The sequence below is a fragment of the Amblyraja radiata genome, unplaced genomic scaffold (assembly GCF_010909765.2).
Source record: "Amblyraja radiata isolate CabotCenter1 unplaced genomic scaffold, sAmbRad1.1.pri scaffold_468_ctg1, whole genome shotgun sequence".
NCBI lineage: Eukaryota > Metazoa > Chordata > Chondrichthyes > Rajiformes > Rajidae > Amblyraja > Amblyraja radiata.
The window spans coordinates 2,501-22,223 of NW_022630555.1; the positions used below are offsets into that span (position 1 = coordinate 2,501).

The following is a 19,723-nucleotide window of genomic DNA, read 5'->3' on the forward strand; positions in this document are numbered from 1 at the left end:
AGGCTACACTGAGTTACTAGTCCAGGTTACACTGAGTTACTAGTCCAGGCTACACTGAGTTACTAGTCCAGGCTACACTGAGTGACGGCTCCAGGCTACACTGAGTTACTAGTCCAGGCTAGACTGAGTTACTAGTCCAGGTTACACTAGTTACTAGTCCAGGCTACACTGAGTTACTAGTCCAGGCTACACTGAGTTACTAGTCCAGGTTACATTGAGTTACTAGTCCAGGCTACACTGAGTTACTAGTCCAGGCTACACTGAGACTAGTCCAGGCTAGACTGAGTTACTAGTCCAGGCTACACTGAGTTACTAGTTCAGGCTACACTGAGTTACTAGTCCAGGCTACACTGAGACTAGTCCAGGCTACACTGAGACTAGTCCAGGCTAGACTGAGTTACTAGTCCAGGCTACACTGAGTTAGTAGTCCAGGTTACACTAGTTACTAGTCCAGGCTACACTAGTTACTAGTCCAGGCTACATTGAGTTACTAGTCCAGGCTACACTGAGTTACTAGTCCAGGCTACATTGAGTTACTAGTCCAGGCTACATTGAGTTACTAGTCCAGGCTACACTGAGTTACTAGTCCAGGTTAGACTGAGTTACTAGTCCAGGTTACACTGAGTTACTAGTCCAGGCTACACTGAGTTACTAGTCCAGGCTACACTGAGTTACTAGTCCAGGCTACACTAGTTACTAGTCCAGGCTACATTGAGTTACTAGTCCAGGCTACATTGAGTTACTAGTCCAGGCTACATTGAGTTACTAATCCAGGCTACACTAGTTACTAGTCCAGGCTACATTGAGTTACTAGTCCAGGTTACACTAGTTACTAGTCCAGGCTACACTGAGTTACTAGTCCAGGCTACACTAGTTACTAGTCCAGGCTACACTGAGTTACTAGTCCAGGCTACACTAGTTACTAGTCCAGGCTACATTGAGTTACTAGTCCAGGCTACACTGAGTTACTAGTCCAGGCTACACTAGTTACTAGTCCAGGCTACATTGAGTTACTAGTCCAGGCTACATTGAGTTACTAGTCCAGGCTACACTGAGTTACTAGTCCAGGTTAGACTGAGTTACTAGTCCAGGTTACACTGAGTTACTAGTCCAGACTACACTGAGTTACTAGTCCAGGCTACACTGAGTTACTAGTCCAGGCTACACTAGTTACTAGTCCAGGCTACACTGAGTTACTAGTCCAGGCTACACTAGTTACTAGTCCAGGCTACACTGAGTTACTAGTCCAGGCTACACTAGTTACTAGTCCAGGCTACATTGAGTTACTAGTCCAGGCTACACTGAGTTACTAGTCCAGGCTACACTAGTTACTAGTCCAGGCTACATTGAGTTACTAGTCCAGGCTACATTGAGTTACTAGTCCAGGCTACACTGAGTTACTAGTCCAGGTTAGACTGAGTTACTAGTCCAGGTTACACTGAGTTACTAGTCCAGGCTACACTGAGTTACTAGTCCAGGCTACACTAGTTACTAGTCCAGGCTACATTGAGTTACTAGTCCAGGCTACATTGAGTTACTAGTCCAGGCTACAGAGTTACTAGTCCAGGTTAGACTGAGTTACTAGTCCAGGCTACACTGAGTTACTAGTCCAGGCTACACTAGTTACTAGTCCAGGCTACATTGAGTTACTAGTCCAGGCTACATTGAGTTACTAGTCCAGGCTACACTGAGTTACTAGCCCAGGCTACACTAGTTACTAGTCCAGGCTACACTAGTTACTAGTCCAGGCTACATTGAGTTACTAGTCCAGGCTACATTGAGTTACTAGTCCAGGCTACACTGAGTTACTAGCCCAGGCTACACTAGTTACTAGTCCAGGCTACACTGAGTTACTAGTCCAGGCTACACTAGTTACTAGTCCAGGCTACATTGAGTTACTAGTCCAGGCTACATTGAGTTACTAGTCCAGGCTACATTGAGTTACTAATTCAGGCTACACTAGTTACTAGTCCAGGCTACATTGAGTTACTAGTCCAGGTTACACTAGTTACTAGTCCAGGCTACACTGAGTTACTAGTCCAGGCTACACTAGTTACTAGTCCAGGCTACACTGAGTTACTAGTCCAGGCTACACTAGTTACTAGTCCAGGCTACATTGAGTTACTAGTCCAGGCTACACTGAGTTACTAGTCCAGGTTACACTGAGTTACTAGTCCAGGCTACACTGAGTTACTAGTCCAGGCTACACTGAGTTACTAGTCCAGGCTACACTAGTTACTAGTCCAGGTTACACTGAGTTACTAGTCCAGGCTACACTGAGTTACTAGTCCAGGCTACACTGAGTTACTAGTCCAGGCTACACTAGTTACTAGTCCAGGCTACACTGAGTTACTAGTCCAGGCTACACTGAGACTAGTCCAGGCTACACTAGTTACTAGTCCAGGTTACACTGAGTTACTAGTCCAGGCTACACTGAGTTACTAGTCCAGGCTACACTGAGTTACTAGTCCAGGCTATACTAGTTACTAGTCCAGGCTACACTGAGTTACTAGTCCAGGCTACACTGAGACTAGTCCAGGCTACACTAGTTACTAGTCCAGGCTACATTGAGTTACTAGTCCAGGCTACACTGAGACTAGTCCAGGCTACACTGAGACTAGTCCAGGCTACATTGAGTTACTAGTCCAGGCTACATTGAGTTACTAGTCCAGGCTACACTAGTTACTAGTCCAGGCTACATTGAGTTACTAGTCCAGGTTACACTAGTTACTAGTCCAGGCTACATTGAGTTACTAGTCCAGGCTACACTGATTTACTAGTCCAGGCTACATTGAGTTACTAGTCCAGGCTACACTGAGACTAGTCCAGGCTACACTGAGTTACTAGTCCAGGCTACACTAGTTACTAGTCCAGGCTACATTGAGTTACTAGTCCAGGCTACACTGAGACTAGTCCAGGCTACACTGAGTTACTAGTCCAGGCTACACTAGTTACTAGTCCAGGCTACACTGAGTTACTAGTCCAGGCTACACTAGTTACTAGTCCAGGCTACACTGAGTTACTAGTCCAGGCTACATTGAGTTACTAGTCCAGGCTACATTGAGTTACTAGTCCAGGCTACATTGAGTTACTAGTCCAGGCTACATTGAGTTACTAGTCCAGGCTACATTGAGTTACTAGTCCAGGTTACACTAGTTACTAGTCCAGGCTACATTGAGTGACGGCTCCAGGTCGGGGCCGGGATTTCTCACCTTTAAACACAAAGTTATAATCATCCTCGGCCGAACTCATCCTGTAGCCGCTCGGGCCCAGTCGCCGCTTCCTGATGCCGCCCCCGGGGCGGGTCCACACCTGTAGCCGCACCTGTACCTGCAGCTCCACCTGTACCTGGGCCCAGCGCCACCTCACCTGTAGCGCCAGGCCCCGCCCCCGCCCTCACCTGTAGCGCGTCCCGTCACTCACCCAACCGCCCCGCCCCCGGGACGTCATCGAGACACGCCCACCGCCACTGCGCCCTGCCCCATGGCGTCACCACGCCCCGCCCCGCCCCATTGCGTCACCGCGTCCCCCCTCGCGACGTCACCGCGCCACGCCCCATCTCATTACGTCACCTCGTCCGGCCCCGCCCTCTCGACGTCCCCTCGTCCCGCCCTCTCGACGTCAGCGCGCCCCACCCCACCTCATTACGTCACCGCGTCCCGCCCCCTCTCTCGACGTCACCGCGCCCCCCACGCGACGTCACCGCGCCGCGCCGCACCTCATTACGCCACCGTGTCCCGCCCCCTCTCTCGACGTCTCCGCTCCCCGCCCATCTCATTACGTCACCGCGTCCCGCCCATGACGACAGCACTCCGCCCCCACCCAACCTGTCCATCACTCGTGGGCCCGCCCACCCCAACGTCATCTGGGCCCCGCCCCCCCCCTACACCACACCTGTCCCTTCACCTCCTGCCAGGTGAGGCGCTGGTTCACCTGCACAACCTCCAGCCTCATCCACTGTATCCATTGCTCAAGATGTCGACTCATATACATACGCCGGCGACACCAAACATAGACTGGGCCGGTCGTTCCGCTCAACACCCTCGCTCAGCCCACCTGAACCTACCTGATCGCCCAGTTGCCAAACACTTTAACAATCCTTCCCATTCCCACACTCACCTTCCTGTCCTTACTAAGAATAAGGGGTCGGCCATTTAGAACGGAGACGAGGAAACACTTTTCCACCCAGAGAGTTGTGAGTCTGTGGAATTCTCTGCCTCAGAGGGCGGTGGAGGCCGGTTCTCTGGATGCTTTCAAGAGAGAGCTAGATAGGGCTCTTAAAGATGGCGGAGTCAGGGGCGGCGCTGAACAACATCGTGGAGTCCTGGGGCTCCTTGCAGAGGGCCGCCAGCAGCAGTCTCCACCCGGCGCGGCCTGCGGACTTTGGAAGCCGCCGACTCCGGTAGGAGGGGGCCGACTCTGGTGTCCACGCTGCTGAGGATGTCCCGCAGCCCCGACGTCGGACTTGTATCACCCCGGCGAGCGGTCCTGGACATCGGGCCGCCCGTAGCTGCAACTGCAGAGGGATTGGGGAGGCATTGACCACGAGGAACAGTGGAGGAAGAGACTGACTTTGGTGCCTTCCCACACAATAGGAAACTTTGATTCTGCTGTGTGGGGATGTTTTATGTCAAATTCGATAGTGTGTGTTCTTTATACCCTTTCTGGCTTAATCCGTCCCTTCACCACCTCCAGTTTAAATTCCAGTTGGAATATTTTGGAGGACCCAAGAACCAAGAACCAAGATATGGGGAGAAGGCAGGAGCGGGGTACTGATTGAGGATGATCAGCCATGATCACATTGAATGGCGGTGCTGGCTCGAAGGGCCGAATGGCCTCCTCCTGCATCTATTGTCTCCTCCAGGTCTGAAGAAGGGTTTCGGCCCAAAACTTTTCCTATTTCCTTCGCTCCATAGGTGCTGCTGCACCTGTTGAGGTTCCCCAGCACTTTTGTGTACCTTCGATTTTCCAGCATCTGCAGTTCCTACTTAAACATCTATTGTCTCCTCCACTGTCAGAGTGAGGCTAAACGCAAATTGGAGGAACATCATCTCATATTCCACTTGGGCAGCTTACAGCCCAGTGGCATGAATATTGATTTCTCTAACTTGTATACTTCTCTAACCATATCCTTGACCGGTCTCGACCCGAAACATCACCCATTCCTTCTCTCCAGAGATGCTGCCTGTTCCGCTGAGTTACTCCAGCTTTTTGTGTCTACCTTCGGTTTAAACCAGCATCTGCAGTTCCTTCCTACACAAAACAATCCAAGTCTGTCCAACCTCTCCCTGTAGGTCCACCTGTCTCCTCAGATTCTGGTGAACTTCTACCGTTGCACCATCGAGAGGATCATTACCAACTGTAACACAGTATGGTACGGCAACTGCTCTGTCTCCGACCGGAAAGCACTGCAGAGGGCGGTGAAAATTGCCCAACGCATCACCGGTTCCTCGCTCCCCTCCATTGAGTCTGTCCAAAGCAAGCGATGTCTGCGAAGGGCGCTCAGCATCGCCAAGGACTGCTCTCACCCCAACCACGGACTGTTTACCCTCCTACCATCCGGGAGGCGCTACAGGTCTCTCCGTTGCCGGACCAGCAGGTCCAGGTAACAGCTTCTTCCCTGCAGCTGTTACACTACTCAACACTGTACCTCGGTGACTGCCAATCACCCCCCCCCCCCCCCGGACACTCCTCCCACCGGAAAAACAATATGACTGTATGCACGTAAATATATTTATTTATTGCTCATATTTATGTCGCTCTTCTAGGGAGATGCTAACTGCATTTCGTTGTCTCTGTACTGTACACTGCACAATAACTATAAAGTTGAATCTGAGCTGGAACCGTCTAATCTAGACGCCATCTCTTCTGCATCCTCGATTAGCCTCTTAAACACCGCTGTCGTATCTGCCTCCACCACCACCCCTGGCAGCGCATTCCAGGCACCCACCACCCTCTGTGTAAAAAAAACCCTGCTCCTCTGGCTGGACCGAGCTCCGCTCCAAGAGGCCGGCAAACGCGTGGACCGCTCGCGGCCTACAGCGGTGGAGGTCACCGCGGCCAACGTTTGGCCAGGCCGACCATGCAACGCCACCAGGACAACCGACAGAGAAACAGGGGAAATAATAATAATAATAATGGATGGGATTTATATAGCGCCTTTCTAATACTCAAGGCTCTTTACATCGCATTATTCATTCACTCCTCAGTCACACTCGGTGGTGGTAAGCTACTTCTGTAGCCACAGCTGCCCTGGGGCAGACTGACGGAAGCGTGGCTGCCAATCTGCGCCTACGGCCCCTCCGACCACCACCAATCACTCACACACATTCACACACAGGCAAAGGTGGGTGAAGTGTCTTGCCCAAGGACACAACGACAGTATGCACTCCAAGCGGGATTCGAACCGGCTACCTTCCGGTTGCCAGCCGAATGCTTAGCCCATTGTGCCATCTGTCGTCCCGTGCAGGTGCAGGAGTAGGCCATTCGAGCCAGCACCCCCATTCAATGTGATCATGGCTGATCATCCACAATCAGTAGCCTGTTCTTGCACTGCCAGGGGTGGTGGTGGAGGCAGATACGATAGTGGTGTTCAAGAGGCACATGAATATGCTGGGTGTATGGATCAAGTGAAGGTGGTGAATCATTTAGCTTGGCCTCGTGTTCAAGGACAGACCGTGTGGCTGAAGGGCCTGTTTCTGATCTACATTGCTCTGAATTTCAGCCTTTACTGACCTTGCCTTACCTGTATTCTCCTGCCAGACACCACCCCTACACACACCTGCGAAGAGTCTACAAGAGATGGAGTGGCGCAGCGGGTAGAGTCGCTGCCTCACGGCGCCAGAGACCCGGGTTCAATCCTGACTACGGGTGCTGTCTGTACGGAGTTTGCACGTTCTCCTCGTGACCTGCGTGGGTTTTCTCCGGGTGCTCCGGTTTCCTCCCACACTCCAAAGACGTGCGTTAATTGTAGGTTAATTGGCTTTGGTCAAATTGTAACTTGTCCCTGGTGTGTGTAGGATAGTGTTAGTGTACGGGGATCGCTGGTCGGCGCGGGCTCAGTGGGCCGAAGGGCCTGTTTCCGTGCTGTATCTCTGATCTAAACTAACCATTCGTCAGCCCACTTGCCCAACTGATCAAGATCCTGCTGTAATCTTTGATAATCACTGTCTACAATGCCACACACTTTATAGTCACAGGTTTAAGAGATAAATGATGCCCATCGGCACGGACTCGGGGGGCCGAAGGGCCTGTTTCCGCGCTGTATCTCTAAAATAAGCGGAACTGAACTAAACACCAAAGCCACATCCTGTGGCACAGGGAGCCATTTTGCTCAGGGTCCAACAACATAATCAGTCCCTCTGTCCCATTTTCTCCACACGTTTATTGTTTCACAAAGAGCAAGCTAAACATTTATCCCCGGCGGTTTGAGACAAGGCCTTCGACCCGATCTGAGACGACGCTCTTAAATCAAACAACCCCTTCCCTGCTGTACCCCGAAGAGCCTCCATTTTTCTGGAGCGTCACCTTAATGGTCCCCCCCTCACCTACGATGCAGCCACCTGGGTGAGGGGTTCCTCCAGGTACTGGACTAAAGCCTCAGCCTGCAGGGAGAGGAAGGGAAGAGAAAGTCAGACGCGCCATGCCAACCGGGCAGGAAGGCCATTCCAGCCATCGGATCCCTGCTAGCACCCGAGGCCAAGAATCCTCCTGTTCCCTAAAGCTGTACTGGATTGGCTTGGTGTAAATATAAATGGTCCCTACTGTGTGTAGGATGGTGTTAATGTGCAGGGATCGCTGGTCGGTGCGGACTCAGTGGGCCAAAGGGACTGTTACCGCATTGTATCTCTAAACTAAACTAAAATGTTTCCCCCTTTGGCCCAATGTGGAGTTGCGTGTACGTCTCAAGTTAAGGAATTTATTTAGAGAGGACTGGAATATATAAACAGTGGTGTAATGTTGAGGCTCTATAAGGCGCTGGTCAGGCCGCATTTGGGATATTGTGAGCAAATTTGGGCCCCATATCTGAGGAAGGATGTGCTGGCTCTGGAGAGGGTCCAGAGGAGATTTACAGGAACGATCCCAGGAATGAGTGGGTTAACATATGATGAGCGTTTGTCAGCACTGGGCCTGTACTCGCTGGAGTTTAGAAAGATGAAGGGGGGGGGGGGGGGGGGGGGCATTGAAACGTACAGCATAGTGAAAGGCCTGGATAGAGTGGATGTGGAGAGGATGCTTCCACTAGTGGGAGAGTCTAGGACCAGAGGGCACAGCCTCAGAATTAAAGAACGTTCCTTTAGAAAGGAGATGCGGAGGAATTTCTTTAGTCAGAGGGTGGTGAATCTGTGGAATTCTTTGCCACAGACGGCTGCGGAGGCCACAAGTCAGTGTATATTTTTAAGGCAGAGATAGATAGATTCTTGATTAGTTCGGGTGTCAGGGGTTATGGGGAGAAGGCAGGAGAATGGGGTTAGGAGGGAGAGGGAGAGCGGAGTAGACTTGATGGGCCGAATGGCTTAATTCTGCTCCTAACCCTTATGAACACCTGGGCTAGTCACTCAGGTGAGGGGAGGGGGGGGGGTGTATATGACAGGCAAGTCTACAGGTATTTTTAAAACCACGTCCTTTGATTCTGAGTCTATGGCCATCTTTCCACCCCCAATCCCTCTCTCCCCCACCCTCTCCCCCTCCCCATCATCGGTGGTGGTCTCACCTTAGCCTGCAACATTCCGAATCCCACCGTCTCACGGGCGTACATACACAGCAGCAGGTTGGCCACCCTCGTGATGGCCACTCGGCCCTCCTGTGGGGCCAGTACCAGGTCAGCACGCGCACACACACACACACACTCCCCCTCCCTCCCAACCATCCATCCCTGCCCCTATCCTTCCCTCCGCCCCACCACCCGCTCACTTCCCCACACCCCTCCCCCTCCACTTACCCTCCTCTCACCCACACCCCCCTCCCTGTGCCCACCTCCTCCCTCTCCCCTCTTTCCTATTCCTCTCGCCCTCCCTGCTCCTTGAAGATGAAACTCTCCCCACCATCCCTGCCAGTATCGTTCCCTCCCAGTTTCCTCCCCCTCCTCTCCCCTTCAGTTCTCCGTCACCTCTTTTCCCTTTCCCCCTCTCCCTACTCCCCCTAGCCTCCCTCTCCAGCCCCCCCCTCTCCCCTTCAGCCCTTCAGTTCTCCGCATCCTCTTCCCCCTCCCCCCCCCCGGCCCCCGGTGCCCACCATGCAGTCCATGAGGATGAACCGAAGCGGGTCCTCGTTGAAGGCCAGGTGCCCGTTCTTGGCGTACGCTGCCCAGATGTTGCTGGCGATGGCGGCCGTTACCCGGGCGTCGGTGTCGCCATAACCAGAGTAGGCCAGCAACGAACCCTCATTGTTCAACAGGCTAGGGGAGGGGGAGAGGGGGAAAAGGGGGGAGAGGGAGAGAGGGGGAGAGGAGGAGAGGGGGGAGGGGGGAGGGGGATGAAGGGGAGAGGGGGGATAGGGAGAGGGGGGACGATGGGCGAAGAAGAGGGAGAGAGAAGAGGGGAGAGGGGGAAAGAGAGAGGGGAGAGAGGGGAGAGGGGAGAGGGGAGAGGAGAGAGGAGGGGGGAGAGGGAGAAGAGGGGAAGAGGGGGGAGAGAGGAGGAGAGAGGGGTGGGGAGAGAGAGGGGGAGAGAGAGAGGCGAGAGAGAGGGGGGAGAGAGGGGGGAGAGAGAGGAGAGTGAAAGGATTCAGCCATGATTGACTGGCAGAATAGACTCGATGGGTCAAATGGCCTCATTCTCCTCCCATGACGTGAACTCCCCACTGAATGCCACAATGTATGGGACAATGTTAGTGTGCGGGGATGTTGCTGGTCAGTGCGGATTCGGTGGGCTGAAGGTGCTGTTTCCGAGCTGTATCTCTCTAAAATCTTAATATAAAGTCAAACTCAAACACAATAGGTATGCTTTCCAATCTATTGAGTTAATCCCACACATAAATACAATCAAGCCAAACTCCAGTACAACAGGTAGAACAAAGGGGAAGATACAGATTGCAGAATATAGTTCTCGGCATTGTTGAACACCAGCTCCAGAGACAAAGTCCAATGTCGGCAATGGGGTAGAGGTGAATCGGACGGTACCCTAGCTTATGGAAGGACCGTTTGTTATGAAGCCTGATAACAGAGGGGAAGAAGCTGTTCCTGAGTGTGGTGGTGCGCGCTTTCAAGCTTCTGTACCTTCTGCCGGACGGGAGCGGGGAGAAGAAGGAATGACCGGGGTGGGACAGGGACACGTCTTTGATGATGTCGGCTGCTCTCCCGAGGCAGCGTGAAGTGGAGATGGAGTTGATGGTGGGGAGTGTGGTCTGTGTGATGGACTGGGCTACATCTACAATGGTGGGGAGTGTGGTCTGTGTGATGGACTGGGCTACATCTACAATGGTGGGGAGTGCGGTCTGTGTGATGGACTGGGCTACAACAGGAGATCTGTGGGGGGGGGGGGGGGGGAGTACAGTGTGGGGTCAGGAGCGGGTGGGTGGGGAGAGGCGACACACTAACTCTGAAGTGTAGGAAGGAACTGCAGGTGCTGGTTTTTAAAACCAAAGACAGTCACAAATTGCTGGAGTAACTCAGCGGGTTCTCCAGTCTGAAGAAGGGTCTCGACCCGTAACATCACCCATTCCTTCTCTCCAGAGATGCTGCCTGTCCCACTGAGTTACTCCAGCATTTTGTGTCTATCTTTGACAGTAACTCTACACCTAAACCCCCCCCCCTTTCACCCCAGTCCCTACCCCCTCCCTCATCCCTCACGCCCCTTCCCACACTACCTCGTCTCCCCCACGCCTAGCCTCCTACCCCCTTCCTCCACCCCCACCTCATCCTACGTGCCCCTCCTCCCATCTCTCCCACCTTCACCCGCTCACGTTCACTGGATACTGCACTACCAACTCTCCCTCCTCCGCTCCCCCCCCCCTCAACTTTCTCCCCAGCCCCTCCCTTCACTTCCACTCACAGGGTGCTCTGGGCCCCACCCACCCTCACAGGGTGCTGCCTCCCCCCCCCCCTCTCTCTTCCTCCCCTCTCCCCCACCCTTTGTCTTCCTCTACCCCCCCCCCCCACCCTCTATCCTCCCTCACCCCCTCACAGGGTGCTCTGGACCCCACCCCCTTCTCTCTCCCCCACCCTCTCCCTCCTCCCCCCACCCTCTCTCTCTCCATCCCCCACTCACAGGGTGCTCTAGACCCCACCCATCCCCCACTCACAGGGTGCTCTAGACCCCACCCATCCCCCACTCACAGGGTGCTCTGGACGCCCGCAGTGTTGGCCTGACTCAGGACCTGGGTCAGAGCTTTAGGCCGCAGCATCCTCACTCCCCCGCCGGAAGCAGCCTGGTACCGGAAACCCGCCCGGCCGCCGAGCACCCTGGGGGATGTAGTCCCGGTTTACACCAAAGATCTTATAGCGGAGCAGGATCAAAGATCTTATACAACCCCCCCGTGACCGGAAACCAGGCCGCCGAGCACCCTGGGGGATGTAGTCCACGCGACCGTCATATCCCGTGAGCGGATGCACCGCCCGCAGTGAACTATGGGGGATGTAGTCCCGCCGATGGACCCCCGCGTAGACAAAAGACGCCGGAGTAACTCCGTGGGACGGGCAGCTTCTCTGGAGAGAAGGGATGGGCGATGTAGTATTACTATCACTTCCTTCGTAGCTCTGGGTTAATGTATAACCGAGACAGAGTCTTCTTTCCACACAAAAGAGAACAAAGCCACCACCGCCATATTGGTGAGGGCACGTTGGGTGGGCGAGGATGTCCGCCATCTTGGTAAGGGCACGTTGGATGGGCGAGGATGTCCGCCATCTTGGTGAGGGCGCGTTGGGCGAGGATGTCCGCCATCTTGGTATGGGGACATTGGACGATGATGTCCGCCATCTTGGTGAGGGCATGTTGGGTGGGCGAGGGTGTCCGCCATCTTGGTGAGGGCACGTTGGGTGGGCGAGGGTGTCCGCCATCTTGGTGAGGGTACGTTGGGTGGGCGAGGATGTCCACCATCTTGGTGAGGGCTCTGGGGCCCGTTGATGTGACTGCGCCGCCATGTTGGTAAAGGTGACTCCTCCCAACTTCGGTGAGACCAAGCGGAGGTTGGGTGATCGTTTCGCCCAACACCTCCGCTCCGTCCGCAAGAACCTACCTGACCTCCCGGTGGCTCAGCACTTCAACTCCCCCTCCCACTCCGTATCCGACCTCTCTGTCCTGGGTCTCCTCCATGGCCAGAGCGAGCAACACTGGAAATTGGTGGAACAGCACCGCATATTCCGCTTGGGGAGCCTGCATCCTGGGGGCATGAACATTGAATTCTCCCAATTTTGTTAGCCCTTGTTGTCTCCTCCCCTTCCCCAGCCCTCGAGCTGTCTCATCCCATCCCCCAGCCCTCGGACTCCGACTCCTCCTTTTTCCTTCCTTCTCCCCGCCCCCATCCCCTATCAGTCTGAAGAAGGGTTTCGGCCCGAAACGTTACCTATTTCCTTCGCTCCATAGATGCTGCTGCACCCGCTGAGTTTCTCCAGTATTTTTGTCTACCTCCCAACTTTTAACAGGGGTAATTTTATCTATCTATATATTACTAAAGTCTGATCTTGACCACTTGTTGTTCTGTATATTGATTTTAGAAAAAACGTTACCACTTACGGCTGTGATTTTTGGCCATCTTACTCAGAGTCCCCCTCCGCTGCGCAGGACACAAGGATTTTTCCCACCGATTAAAAATAAAAGAGTTATTAGTGTTTAAAAAATGTTGAGATTCTCTCTCCTGAATGCCACTCCCCTTCCGGAGGGACTATAAAACCCAGAAGTGTTGAGTGCCTCAGTCTCTGCAAGATGGGGGAAGCGAGAGGGTCACGTCTCTCAGTCTGAGCTGTGAATAACACTGAACACATGTTAACTAAACTGTGAGTGGTTTTACTAACCTGTCAGTGCCCTTAATGTGGTTTGAAAATATAGTTTGGGAATGCTAAAGCTGTGTTACCTTTGGTTTGGAAACGCTAAAGCTGTGTTGCCTCTGCCCCTGCCACAGCCCCGCCGACGAGTATGTCCAAATAATCCAGCGAGTGAGAAGAATCCGGTACAATGTTTGGTGGAACCGAATGTCTGATGTAAATGTCCCCCTCTCATGAAAGTTATCTTTGTGGGATTTCCATAGACGTCACAAACGCAGACAAAACAGCAAGGAGCAGTACACCGTGGCAGCCATCGTCGATGCCATCTTGGTTCTCACACTAATTCCTGGGATCATCCTTGTAAACCTCCTCTGGACCCTCTCCAGGCAGGACATCCTTCCTCAGATATGGGGCCTAAAACTGCTCACAATAATCCAAATGTGGCCTTGTAGAGGCTCAGAAGGGTCTCAACCTGAAACTTCACCAACTCTCTTTTCTCCATAGATGCTGCCTCACCCGCTTAGATTCTCCAACATTTTTTGTTTACTCTGCATTACAAACAGTGGCGGACTGGCCAGGGTGTCAGCTTGCCTGATGGCAAGTGGGCCCCAGTTAAATGATAGCATTGTAGTTGTGGGTGGGCCCCCTTTGTCTGCTGCAAACCAATATTTTTAGACCCAGTCTGCCACTGATTACAAAACCCTGTTTTTTGTGTTCAAGCCCTCGAGAAATAAATGCAAGCAGTGAGCTTGGTTTCTTTACAACCGATTCGACTTGCAGATTAAATCGGAGAATCTACAAACTCGTTGCAGACGGGATCGAACCCGGGTCTCTGGCGCTGTGAGGCAGCAACTCTACCGCTGTGCCACCTATCTCTGTATACCACCAATCTTCCTCTCCTCCACCCTATCCATCCGCAAGAAGAGACTCTACCCGAAACCTCAACAGTTGAGGCCGAGACCTTTCCTCAGTGACTAGAAATTGGCTGCATCCTCTCCTCCCTCCCAAAGGGAGCTGAGGGAATGCTCTGTGTTCTGTTTCACAGAGACATGGCTCACCCCCAGCTCCCCAGACTCAGCGGTCCAGCCTGAAGTGTTCTCCATCCACCGCATGGACCGTACCCTGGCATCTGGGAAAGGGAGAGGAGGGGGCGTCTGCCTCATGGTCAACTCTGCGTGGTGTTCCGACGTGGCAGTCCTGTCCAACTCCTGCTCTCCACACCTCGAACATCTGGCGGTGAAGTGCCGTCCCTTCTACCTCCCGAGAGAATTCACCTCCGTTATCCTGACCGCGGTCTACATCCCACCCCGGGCAGACGTCCGTCTGGCACTGGAGGAGCTGCAGGCCGTGGTCAACAAACACCAGACGTCTTACCCCGAGGCATTTACCACCATTGCTGGGGACTTCAATAAGGCGAACCTCAAGAAATCACTCCCCAACTTCCACCAACATGTCTCCTGCTGCACCAGAGGACCTAACACCCTCGACCACTGCTACACCACCATCAAGAATGCCTATCGTTCTATCCCTCGCCCTCACTTCGGTAAGTCCGACCATACCGCGGTGCTGCTTCTTCCTGCCTACAAGCAGCAATTAAAGAGCGCACCCCCAGAAGTGAGGACAGCACAGAGCTGGTCGGGGGGGGGGGGGGGGGGGGGGGGGGGGGGGCAGAAGAACAACTCCAGGACTGTTTGGAGTCTGTAGACTGGGCAATGTTCAAGGACTCGGCAACGGACTTGAACGAATATGCCACAGTCGTTACAGACTTCATAAAGAAATGTGTGGAGGATTGCATCCCTACAAAAACCTTCCGAGTGTTTCCCAATCAGAAACCTTGGATGAACTTTGAGATCCGCACTCTCCTGAAGTCCAGACACAGGGCATTCACCTCCAATGATACAGTGGCCTACATGAAGACCAGATACGACCTTGGTAAGGCCATCAAAAAGGCCAAAAGGGACTTCTGCTCCAAACTGGAGGACGAGACAGATGTTCGGCAGCTGTGGCAGGGTCTGAATGCAATCACCTCCTACAAGGCGAAACCAGGAGGCAGCTCGAATGCCGGTGTAACATCACTCCCTGACGAGCTCAATGCGTTTTACGCACGCTTTGACAGGGAGAATACTGATGTGCCTTCCCGATCCCCCATTCGCTGCGATGGCATTTCAGTCTCAGTCACAGAGGCCGATGTCAGGAAATCCTTCAGGGGGGTGAACCCCCGAAAAGCACCTGGTCCTGATGGTATACCCGGTCGTGTTCTAAAAACCTGTGCGGACCAACTGGCGGGAGTTTTTACGGACATTTTCAACCTCTCACTTCTGAGGTCTGAGGTCCCCACCTGCTTTAAAAGGGCATCAATTATACCGGTGCCCAAGAAGAGTAAGGTGACATGCCTCAATGACTATCGACCAGTGGCACTAACGCCGGTGGTGATGAAGTGCTTTGAGAGGTTGATCATGGAGCAAATCAACTCCTACATCGACAAAAACCTGGACCCACTGCAGTTCGCGTACCACCACAACAGATCAACGGTGGATGCGATCTCGCTGGCCCTCCACTCCGCACTGGACCACTTGGACAACAAAAACTCATATGTCAGGCTGTTATTCATTGATTACAGCTCGGCAGGGGAGACACCATGATCACCAAGGTGGTTTTCCCAGCTTCTCGGCCTTTTGGCTAAGATCAAGTGTAGTATCTGTTCTTATCAGTCAGTAAAAGAGCTATATAAAGAGCATCTGTTCTTGTTAGAACAGGGAAAGAGATCTGTTCTTATTAGAACAGTCCTGGCGGTCCTTTAAGGACAGGAGCTGCAGATTACGATTTAAAAAAAAATCGTAGCAATGGCAGCTGCAATGGGAACTAGAGGACAGGGTATCCGCAATACCCTGAGGATTAGTGTCAAGGATCTCAGTGAGGGGATGCCCTTCAGTCGGGACACCTTTGTAAAAAAGGTATTGCTGGAAACCTGCAAGTTCGAGCCCAGGGATATCTACTGCCTCCAGGACTTCCCGGGTAACGGCTATTTCGATGTTACATTTGTGCTTCCGACAGGATGGCAAAAACTGCTAAAGGATTTCAAGGAGAAGGGGAATGAAGCTCCGCTGTCGTTGCTGAAGGTGCAGCCACTCTTCACCCTCCCAAACCAAAAGGAAAGGACGATCACGGTCCATATGTTCAACCCACATGTGCCCGTAGTGGATGTCCTCACCTTCCTTGCTCGCTACGTCGACGGAGCAGTGAACAGCGTGGACGTGAAGGATCTGCATGGGATTTGGACGAGCAAGCGGCAGGTCAAGGTAAAACTGAGGGTGGACAAGGAAGGAACTCTCCTCCATCCTCCATCGGTGTTCGCAATTGGAGGAAACCGAGGATATTTAATTTACGTGGGGCAGCCCAGAGTTTGCAGAAAGTGTAATAAGCCTGGACATGTGATGGCCCAATGCAATGCAGTGGTCTGCAAAAAGTGCAAAACGGAGGGCCACGAGACAAAGGACTGTCAAGCCAGCAAGAACTGTAACCTGTGTGGGGAGGGAGGCCACCTTTACAGGGCCTGCCCAAAAAGAGCATGCACATATGCACAGGCAACAAGAGGGGCGGCTTCCAGCACCCCCAGGGTAGGTGAGACACCCACTACCACTGCCAAGTCCCCAGCAGAAAGGGGAAACAGGGATGAGGACAGCCCAACCACCTCAGCCACCTCAACCACCTCGAGCCCCCAAGTGCCAGGAGAACTCCAGCACCAAGCCCAGGAGGGAGAGTCGATGGAGGAGGGGGGAGAGCAAATTTGGACTACTGTAAAATACAAAAAACACCAGAAGGGTCAGCACACGGAGCAGAGGCCAGAAAGGGATGGCAAGCCCAAAAAAACCACCAAAAAACGGTCTCTCTCCCTGACAGAAGGGAGAAACCTCTCCTCGTCGGAGGATGAGGCGAACGGGAAACCCCACAAGAAGAAAATCGGGGCGGAAAGGAGAAGGTGCAGGACGATTGTACACCTGCACCAGGAGACCGAGAGCAGTGCAGCGGTCGAGGGGCTCCAGCCCCAGGACATCGGGAGCAGTGCAGCGATTGAGGGGCTCCGGCCCCAGGACAACGGGAGCAGTGCAGCGGTCGAGGGGCTCCGGCTCCAGGACAACGGGAGCAGTGCAGCGATCGAGGAGCTCCAGCCCCAGGGCATCGGGAGCAGTGCAGCGGTCAAGGGGCTCCAGCCCCAGGGCATCGGGAGCAGTGCAGCGGTCGAGGGGCTCCAGCCCCAGGGCATCGGGAGCAGTGCAGTGGCCATTGGGCCCCAGCTCCGGGCAACCGGGAGCTTTGTAGCGGCCGATGGGCCCCAGCTCCGGGCAACCGGGAGTATCGTAGAGGCCGATGGGCCCCAGCTCCGGGCAACCGGGAGCAGTGCAGCGGCCATTGGGCCTCAGCTCCGAGTTTCCGGGAGCAGTAAGCCTGTCACTGAGCCCCAGCCACGAGAGACGGGGGAAGCGGCGCACCCAGAAGGGGGTAAAACGAGCAGCCCCCCCCCAACGACACCTCGGGTTACCACAGGGGAAACCCAACCCGTTGAGGAGGCCGGGTATCTGAGCCCAGGAAAGGTGAGGCAATTCACCGAAGCGGTGGGCATGAGGGAGCAGGAAAACGGACTCTAAAGGACAATGGAGCTCAAACTGGCATCCTTAAACGTGCGCAGTGTGAAGAGCACTGCGCGATGTGTTAATGCCTTGCAGTACCTGGCCAAGGTCAAGGCAGATGTGACTTTTCTACAGGAGTGCGGGTTGCCACACCTCCGCTGTTATCGGAGGTGGTCGCGATGGTGGCCCCACGGACTGTCTGTGTGGTCGGGGGGCAATGATTGTCGTGCTTCTGGCCTGGGGATCTTGCTGCGGGGAGGGAACTTCGCCATCACTGAGGTCAGGGAGGTGGTTGCGGGGCGTCTCCTCGTGGTGGATGTAATGTACCGTGGTTCTCCGCTCCGGCTGATTAATGTGTATGCCCCACCCGTGCGGAGCGAGCGGCAGGCCGTTCTCCAGCAGCTCCCAGTGCTGTTGGCCACGTCCCGGCAGCTCGTTCTGGCCGGTGACTTCAACTGCATCATTGATGCGGCTGGACGATCCGGCAGTGCCGACAACAGACTGGACAGCACGTCCAAGTTCCTGATGGAAACGGTAAAAGACGCAAAGCTGCACGACGCCTTCAGCGACCCTGCAGGCGGGTCCCAGCCGCAGTTCACCTGGTCGAGATCGGACGGTTTGGCCCGATCCCGGATAGACTTCGTCTTCACCACGAAGGCCGTCACGGTGAGACACACCGACCTCACGCCGGTGTTCTTCTCTGACCACTGCCTCCTTCAGGCTTCCTGTCACCTACAGGAGGACCGGAAGGCAGGCAGAGGGACGTGGAAGTTAAATGTGAAGCTGTTGACCCCAGAGAACGTTGAGGAGCTAAAGAGGGACTACGCACGTTGGAGAACGGTGAGGCCCCTCTTTGACTCCCCGACACTCTGGTGGGAAGCAACCAAGGAGAACATTAAGAGGTTCTTCATAGCCAAAGGGGTTCAGAGAGCAAGACAGAGTCAGAGGGAATTGTGCCAACTCCAGACAGAATTGCAACAACTGCTCCTTCTGCAGTCGAGGGGGGTGGATGTGAGGGAGGAACTTAGAGAGGTGAAGGACCGGCAAGCTCGGTTCTTTACCTCTGAATCCTCCAAGATCATCTTCCGATCCAGGGTCCGCCATGTGGAGCAGGATGAGACGTGCTCACGTTTCTTCTTCCATAAGGTTCACAGGGGGAGCTCTGTGATCAACAGCCTTAGGGAGGAGGACGGCTCGGTAGCATCCTCGCAGACAGACATGATGAGGGTCTGCAAATCCTTTTACTCGGAATTGTATGACCAAAAGGCCACAGACAGCACCGCCTCCCAGAACTTCCTGTCCTCTATCACGGAGGTCTTGGAGGACAGCAAGCAGGAGAGTCTGGACCAACCACTGACCCTAGAGGAGCTGACTGGCTCCATCCGCTCCTTTGACTCGAGTAAAACTCCCGGAAGCGATGGCTTACCGGCCGAGTTGTATTCGGCTCTGTGGGACTGGGTGGGCCCGGACCTGCTGGAAGTGTACAACGACATGCTTCTAGCCGGCAGCATGTCAGACTCCATGAGGAAGGGCAGCATCACCCTAATCTACAAGCAGAAGGGGGAGATGAAAGATATAAAGAATTGGAGACCCATAACATTGTTGAATGTAGACTACAAGATCCTGTCTAAGGCCATCGCCAACCGGGTCAAGTCTGCTCTGGGACGGGTGATCCATCCGGACCAAACCTGTGCTGTACCTGGCAGGAAAATCTCAGACAGCCTAGCGCTGCTGAGAGATACCATCGCCTACGTGCAGGACAGACGGGTGGATGCCTGCCTAGTCAGCTTGGACCAGGAGAAGGCCTTCGACAGGATATCGCACACGTACATGAGGGACGTGCTCTCCAAAATGGGTTTTGGGGAGGGAATCCGAAATTGGATCAAACTGCTCTACACCAACATCCGTAGTGCAGTCCAAATCAATGGGTGGGAATCAGACAGTTTCCCTGTAAGGTCTGGAGTCAGGCAGGGTTGCCCTCTCTCTCCTGTCTTGTTTGTCTGCTGTATTGAACCTTTTGCCGAGTCCATCAGGAAGGATGCGAGCATAAGAGGAGTGACATTGCCAGGCAGTGGGGGCATTCAGGTCAAGACCTCCCTGTACATGGACGATGTCGCCGTCTTCTGCTCGGATCCAAGGTCGGTCCGCAGATTGATCAGCATCTGTGACCAGTTTG

At 53.9% G+C, this 19,723-nt stretch overlaps 2 protein-coding genes and 1 non-coding gene across 3 annotated transcripts in view; 1 reads left to right on the plus strand and 2 right to left on the minus strand.

The window, feature by feature from the left end:
• LOC116969990 (ras-related protein Rab-25-like) overlaps positions 1 to 3,405 on the minus strand; it is a 5,899-nt gene extending 2,494 nt beyond the window's left edge. The window contains exon 1 of the mRNA XM_033016735.1: positions 3,213 to 3,405. Within this exon, the coding sequence (XP_032872626.1) occupies positions 3,213 to 3,252 (40 nt within the window). The 5' untranslated portion in view covers positions 3,253 to 3,405. The remainder of the gene's footprint in view (positions 1 to 3,212) is intronic.
• A 3,959-nt stretch (positions 3,406 to 7,364) lies between these two features.
• Positions 7,365 to 11,423, minus strand: lamtor2 (late endosomal/lysosomal adaptor, MAPK and MTOR activator 2). The gene is made up of 4 exons (XM_033016739.1): positions 11,276 to 11,423; positions 9,235 to 9,397; positions 8,714 to 8,803; positions 7,365 to 7,604 (listed from the first exon to the last, which is right to left on the minus strand). Exons 1-4 carry the CDS (start codon positions 11,341 to 11,343, stop codon positions 7,548 to 7,550), a joined length of 378 nt encoding a protein of 125 aa, XP_032872630.1. The 5' UTR covers positions 11,344 to 11,423; the 3' UTR covers positions 7,365 to 7,547.
• A 4,155-nt stretch (positions 11,424 to 15,578) lies between these two features.
• On the plus strand, positions 15,579 to 15,776 carry LOC116969997. Its single transcript, XR_004410984.1, has one exon. It is a non-coding gene; the product is annotated as a U2 spliceosomal RNA (small nuclear RNA).
• Positions 15,777 to 19,723: the final 3,947 nt, after the last annotated feature.